Source organism: Miscanthus floridulus, chromosome 1, assembly GCF_019320115.1.
Source record: "Miscanthus floridulus cultivar M001 chromosome 1, ASM1932011v1, whole genome shotgun sequence".
NCBI lineage: Eukaryota > Viridiplantae > Streptophyta > Magnoliopsida > Poales > Poaceae > Miscanthus > Miscanthus floridulus.
In genome coordinates, this window is record NC_089580.1 from 13,498,693 (window position 1) to 13,505,902 (window position 7,210).

At 41.4% G+C, this 7,210-nt stretch overlaps 1 protein-coding gene and 1 long non-coding RNA gene across 2 annotated transcripts; both read right to left on the reverse strand.

The window, feature by feature from the left end:
* Window positions 1-2,519: 2,519 nt before the first annotated feature.
* Window positions 2,520-3,818, reverse strand: LOC136473413 (uncharacterized). Its single transcript, XR_010762612.1, has 3 exons — window positions 3,588-3,818; window positions 3,381-3,440; window positions 2,520-2,995 (listed from the first exon to the last, which is right to left on the reverse strand). It is a non-coding gene; the product is annotated as an uncharacterized lncRNA (long non-coding RNA).
* Window positions 3,819-4,063: 245 nt separating this feature from the next.
* Window positions 4,064-6,891, reverse strand: LOC136473403 (CMP-sialic acid transporter 5-like). The gene is made up of 7 exons (XM_066471055.1): window positions 6,832-6,891; window positions 5,602-5,709; window positions 5,393-5,512; window positions 5,235-5,311; window positions 4,949-4,997; window positions 4,810-4,874; window positions 4,064-4,358 (listed from the first exon to the last, which is right to left on the reverse strand). The coding sequence occupies exons 1-6, from the start codon at window positions 6,868-6,870 to the stop codon at window positions 4,824-4,826; spliced, it is 444 nt and encodes a 147-aa protein (XP_066327152.1). The 5' UTR covers window positions 6,871-6,891; the 3' UTR covers window positions 4,064-4,358; window positions 4,810-4,823.
* Between the last annotated feature and the right edge of the window lie 319 nt (window positions 6,892-7,210).

The window sequence follows — 7,210 nt, forward strand, 5'->3', positions numbered from 1 at the left end:
CTCACTCAACCACCACCATGAGAGGAAATAGATCCTTAGCCAGTGCAGAAGAAGAACCAACCGAGTCTAGGGAATGAAGTCATTTGGTCCGATGAAGTAGATGAGTTGTCCTAGGGGACATGTACCCGTAGTTAGTAGTGCTTTTCATCGCCATCCTCTAGTGTTGTAATCTTTCCATTGTATTTCATCCGTCGATGTTAAGAATCATTAGGCCGTAGGAGCCAAACGATGTGTCGAGAATGGGAGAGGGAGTGTCTGTATGTTGTACTCATATAAGGGCGTTTTGGATGTGCATTTTGCTCTATCCGTTGTGTTTGTTATGTCAATTTACCCTTAGACCTCGTTAGACTTACTTAGGGTTCTCAAGGCAAAAATCAAATGGGTTACAAGAAAAGCAACCGTTTAGATGCAAGCAGACCAGCTATGACTAGAAATGAATCGCAAAGGAGGTAACAAATTAAAGCTGCTTTTTCACAAATTAAAGACCTCCCACTAACATAGTGTAGGCTTTCATTTTCAAGTTGTATGTTTGACCTAAGACCACATGCAAATTAAAGCCACGCGCACCGCCAGTGGCCACTCACCCGTGCTCCTTTTCTCGTACACTGGTGCCGTCCTCTCAGCGTCACACCGCTGTCTCTTCTGCACCGCCACCCACTGCACGTCGCACCACCGCCCCACGACACCACTCGTGATGTCACCTCCATTGGCCCGATGTTGTCGCTGCTATCCCCCACAAACCTGATTCCCTCAGCCCCCGATGCTGCTCAGTGCCACCGATAATGGCGCGCACCCACCCTCTAAACCCGTTGTCAATCGCCTATAAAACGCCCCCCAGCTCCCCCTTCACAACAAGACACTCCACACTCAACACTAATCACCCGCATAAGCCCCCTATTCAAATGCCAACCTATTTCAACATTTTAAGAAGAAGCCTGAGATAAATGCTGCAAGCTGGAGACCATCAAATAAAACATTAAGCAGGAGCCAGAGTACACTATTAGAAGCAAGAAGCCGACACTCTCAAGATGTGCTTAGATGAAGATGATCTCACCATGACCATCTTTGCTATCCTAACTCCTACTATGGTGGCATCAATCATATTGTATATCCTTGTAATGCGCCCGCTACCCTACGAGAGGCCCTGAGATAGTTGTTGAAATAAGAAGAGCTGAATAAATATTCAAGCTTCATGGATTTATTCAAATTTCGAGGGCATATGGCATGTCCACAACTTGACTACGCATAATTAAGTTATTTCTTATATTCACCAAATAAATAGCAGCGCAATTCCTATAACAGCTATATTGTGATGCGATGTCGTTTGCAATTGTCATTGTGGTTAAGTTTTTACGTACGTAGCATAGTATCAGTGCTGGGTATCCATGTGAGTTCCTTGTCAGTAATAACTAAATAAAGTTCGTACATGCTGCACTTTAACATTTACGAGGGATACTATGGTGGCTGTAATATGCAATTCTACTTTTACTCACTCTACCGTGGGGTATCATTCTATGTGGAACCGTTTCAGGTGGTAGTACTTAGACCATATATATGGCAGCGATAATGCATTTGCATGGTTATATGCCTGCTACCACCGTGTCCTCCCATACTTTGAGGTTAATGGGAATAAGGAAAAGAAAACATCTCAGAAGATCAGTACAAGTCACGGCTTTGCTTCTTCATAAGGTCATTTTTCATCTAGAAGGTAGTTTTCCAATCTCGCTGCCCCCAATAATACTTGTTAGCATGTATGTGTATCCCATGCAATCTTATCATTGTTTTAGAATAACTATTTTAATATTTTCTTTTGTGCTGGTGTCTCTGATATCTACACAATACACAATTCCCTGAATTTGTCACAAGGTAGCTCTGAGATTCCTAGAATGCTGCTCCACCTGGAAAAGCGACAAATACTTATACTGATGCCCTATTGGCCATCTCAAACTTAGTCATGCCTATCACCTATCTGTATTAACCTTTTTTTTAACATTTTTCATCCAAGGTAAATAGTAAAAAAACAAATGTAAAACAAAAGGTTTTGGTAACCCACCTGAGTCTGTCGATTATTCAATGGTTTGTGCGATGCTTATTTCCGTACTCTTTGTCAGATAGTGACAAGCTCTAAATTATGAACTCAGTTGAACAGACCAAAGTTATATGTTCAATTAGGACCACAGAGAGCTTATACACCTTCCAAACTTACACTTAAATTTATACAACTTCCAATTTATACGGTGGAGCATATATTTCTTTCTCGAGCACATAGGAGAGCTGTGTATCATTTCATTAAAAAGAAAAGAAAGAGTAATGCAGTAGCAAAGCCAGCACTTCTATTCAATCCAATACAGGGCTATGCACTATATAGAAAAATAACTCACCAAGGTAGGGTTAGAAATTAAAGCCAAATATTAGGCAGCAACAAATCTGAAAATACCAACCAAACATAATACATGAGGGTAGATCCACCTGAATGCTGTAATTGAATGCTATTGTCTTTGTTTAATGCTAAGATGGGCAAAGGCCTAAAGCTCTAAAAAAATACATGATGGTAACATTAGTTGAAAATTGTAATATACATGCACAATACAGTTACATACTGCTGGGGGAAAACGATTTAAAATGAATGGCATTTTTTCGTAACGATACAGTACAGTTAGGCAGTAACACCGATGATGCCACTGGTGTCTAGTAGGTACAAAGTTACATATTTCACATAGATCCAACAGAAATTTACCGTTACTGAAATTTCACAAATTAAATGTGATTTTCTATGTCACACTTTCATATTTGAATGCAAGCAACTCCCTAGGAAGTAAAGCAAACTGTTGAGGAAGTGTCATGTACTGGCTTCTGCATCAAGTGTACTTCTGACTCCATCTTGAAATGAGATTGGCTTGGTACCAAGAATATGGGTTAGTTTGGTGGTGTCCATGGATACGTCTGGTGGAGAAGCTACACCTCGATTAACCTGGGCAACAGGTAGATGCGGGCACTACAAGATATTATGATGGAAAAAGTAAGCATATGGAAGCAAAATGTTTAAAGGGACTTCAATGCTCAATGTTGGATACTATTTCAGTTGTAAAGTTAAGACCAATTGTATCTAAAACATGCTTGTTGAGTAAATGTGTTCTAATAGTACTCGTGTTAACACTAAATAGGCAGAGTGCCCCATAGCCGAGATGCTTGGTGCATCCACCAACTCGCCACGCCTGGTTCATCCACGCTTGGGAGTACTCGAGACAATTGAATTTTCGCCACACTTGGTTCATCCACCAATTTATTAGGACCGCATGCAGTTGGGACTCTATCACAACCTTAACACACACAAAATACTAAAATTCATAGCATGAACGTGAGAAGTGAAAGGGCCTAACCATATGAAGGAGTATATAGAAACTCAGCATCAACATAGCAATTCGTTGGGCCATTGGGTCCTGCAAAAGAATTGGTTAGTAATGTTTGATATGAACTCAAAATATACATAGGCCAACAGGGACACCATGTTTGAACCTTGAGACCAAAGGCATTGAAATCAGGGTCCCTCCATACAACCATGAAGAGACGGTGCTGCAACTACTCACATGAAATCGTTCTGACCCTCCGCTATGCACAACGCGCTGCTGCAGCAGGGCATCCGAGAGCTGCGCCAGTCCTACCCGTCCGCGACCATCTACTACGCCGGCTACTTCTACGCGTACGTGCGGATGCTGAGGTACGCCAGCAAGGCGGGGTTCGACGAGGGGGCGCGGACCGAGGTGTGCTGCGGCGCTGGCGGCGGTGCCTACAACTTCGACATGGACCGGATGTGCGGCGCGCCAGGCGTGTCCATGTGTGCGAGGCCCGACGAGTGCATTAGCTGGGACGGCGTGCACCTGACGCAGCGCGGCAACAGCGTCATGAGCGACTTGCTCTACCGTAGGGGCTTCGCGTCCCCAGCGCAGGTGGAATTCCCGTGAAAATTGAGATTTAGCTTACATGGACGTTCCCATTTCAACAATGTAGTAACAGTAGTAAAACAATTAATCAATAGTATAAAGCAAATGTTCCATACAAAAAAGGTTATCACATCGCCGTTGTTCATATACAGCTCCAGGGAAATTTTCTGTTACAGGTATCGTATCTGGAAAATCCCTATTGAATTATATGCCTATCAAAATGTATGCTGCTCTGTCACTCCCACGGCCACTAATGGCCAGCCACCGGCCTCATCCCAAAAATGAAAGGAAAAAATGGAGAACACGTTGATACTTCTTTCTTTCTTTTGGCTTTACAGTGTACAATAGTTTATTCAACTCACAATGCTACATGAAATCTGCTGCTCACACGACAAAAAAGCTGTCTTCCTATCCTACCTGCATAACAGAAAGAACCGGTGTTCATTTGCTTGCGAGAGAGAAATATTCCAGGAAACTTGTCTCGCTTAGTATATTGCATATAGAAATATAGAACCCATGTGGAAATCAAAATCTTATATTTTAGCCCACAGCTGCCAACCTATGTCGAGCTAATAGGTACAGCTAACCAGATTATTTTCATCTTCAAGCATATATCCAAAACAATGTGAGCCTATGGATCAGCATTTGGTGCCTCTACCATCAATTTGCAACAATCTGTTTTCGTAAATTGCTATAGAAAATGAACTGCCCCAGACAAATATCCACTAAAAAATCACGATTTATCTTGTGTAAAATATCTATAATCATACACCTTACTGAATTGGCAAACTACGTGCATATAGCTATTTACCATGTCAAACTGTTAACTGGGCACAGTAGAAATATGGCTACAAGAATCTATGTATACCTCAAGAAACTAGTTCATGTAGGCAACAACGGTTGCCTCTCATCAGTTCCAATCCGATGGCTCGCCTGAAATGAAAGCAAAATTAGATGTAGCCTCTAAAATGACACATCTATTCTAAAATGGAAATTGAGATACTCACATCATTAGCGGCACCAGCAGTCATATTTACAAAAGAAGATTCAGATGACCTGTGAAAAATATGCATCACATGAGGCCACATGTCAAAAGAAACTTAATAAACAGCCTGCTATTTCTACAACAACATTAACAGGCATCCCAAAGCACATGCCAAAGCTATAAAAGTCTAGATGGAGATCATGGACACAGTGCAAAACAACACTTCTTCAAAGGCCAATGCTAAGTGAAACCTAAATCAAGTATTGGAGTAATTTGTTAATACCATTTGAAGCGAGATAAAAACTTACCGGTGATTTTGGGTATCTTCCAACTCTATTAAGCCAGTTGGTTTGTCATCTTTTACTTTAGCAAGTGGAGAGAAGAACTAAGGAGAAATGACAGAAAGATACATGAAATATAACAATGGTCGTTCAACAAAAAAAGTAATAAAAAAAGGTTAGTTTACCTGGTGCATTGAAATAAACACCACTGATATGCCTAGGAGAAAATTAATGGTCAAGGTATGCCCCAAGAATGCAGCAGAAGCCAGGACAGTAAATATTGTGGCAACAGTTGACGAATACTTCTTTAAAATTATGTCTGCAGTGTATTTCAGTTAGACAATAGATGTGATAACTGCAATAATAATAAAGAGCAAATGTCAAAAAACATTACCTGCATACTTAAAGAAGAATGAAGATAGAATGCCTTGTGCGGCATTGTTACATATGAGAAACATTGTGGCCCTTGAATGCCCTCGAAGAATATTAAAACTTTCTGGCCCTGCAAAAAGACAGGACAATGTAATCATCATAAACATAAGGCAGACAACATATCTATCGTGTTTGCCTCAGGGAAACAGACATTCACATTCCCCCCGCCCCCTACTAACCATTAGTAAATACTTTAATTCTAATGTTCTACACAAAATCAGTCAGCTTTTATGAGCTATGCAGTTCGTTATGCATATCCTTTTTGTTGGTACAACTTCTTAAGCATGAGGGTACCACCATACAAAATTATGGGCTGCCTACAAAACCAAATAGTGAATGATCAAATAATCAGACAGTGTAGGGCAGACCCAGTGCCGGAGGCTTACACATGAGTGGGGTCTAGGGAAGGGAAAAACCGAGGCAAGCCAGAGACCCAGTACTTCGAACCCACGACCTAGTGACTCAGTGAGACAGCTCTCACCACTGCACCAGGCCTGCCCTTCCAAATAATCAGACAATGTAGCAAAAATTAAATACGGAGCAACAGTACATATCAAAGTACAATATATCTTGTGGTAGATAAATAACCTGTATGAAGGTTGAACGTGCCAAAAGTGTCTTTTCTCCAACCTGTTGCTTTCTAGACTATCACATTGGAACAACAAAGCAAAAAAAGGTTAACAGATAAGAAATTATGAACATAATACTACTTACTACAAACTAAAGAGAAAACACTACAGAGTAATTGTAATTCGGTACATCCACCAGACACCATGAAAATCCGCAGTGTGGAGGAATACTAACAAAATCCTAAGCTAATCTGCGCACACGGAAAATAGCTTACTTGGACTGACCAAGCAAGAGTGCCACTCCACATTTTAGAAGGCATTAACTGCTAGGAAAGATGGCTTCATGTTTTGTTCGACAAACACTTTTTTCCCATTTCCTTTTGCGTGTATACACTTAGTCCTCTTATCCTTACTCTAGAACCACAAATCATAAGAGTTCTCAATTTTTTTTGAAAGATCATAAGAGTTCTCAGTGGGCTGCTTATTAGGAGATCATAGATGTTATCAGACTAACATGTGAAAATAGCTCACGCAAAATGGATCACTCTTCATTTCTAAAGTCAACTCGAGTCAGAATGCTTGCAAAAAGGGAAAACATCAGCAAGCAAGTAAGAAGAACAAACCTGAATTATGAGCATCACAATAGCAAAGATGCCTTTCATAACCTCCGTCAGAAAGTTAACACTGACGGGACTGAACTGAAACTTCCCATCAACCTTTGACACTGAACACTAGGATGGGCTGCATAAACCAAGTCAAACATTAGCATAACGCCCCAAGGCCAATCATTTGCTATTCAGATGAACGTAACACTACAGCAAAGGGCCATGTCAAGCATCACTACAGGAAAACGCCTCTTTGCCGACTGCTTGCCCCGGTCGGCAAAGGCATAAACCCAGTCGGCAAAGGCTTTGCCGACCGCAAAGCCACGTGGCAGTCGGCAAAGAGCAGTCGGCAAAGCCTGGGTCGGCAAAGGCGGATTTGCCGACTGCCACGTGGCAC

Excerpts from the sequence above, each read along its gene's own strand:
- LOC136473403 (XM_066471055.1), bottom strand. The coding sequence starts at position 6,870 with ATGAAAGGCATCTTTGCTATTGTGATGCTCATAATTCAG. Across the intron at positions 5,710-6,831 it reads TTGTGATGCTCATAATTCAG|GGCCAGAAAGTTTTAATATT; the intron begins GTTTGTTCTTCT and ends GTCTTTTTGCAG. Across the intron at positions 4,875-4,948 it reads CTGCTGGTGCCGCTAATGAT|GCGAGCCATCGGATTGGAAC; the intron begins GTGAGTATCTCA and ends CTTTCATTTCAG.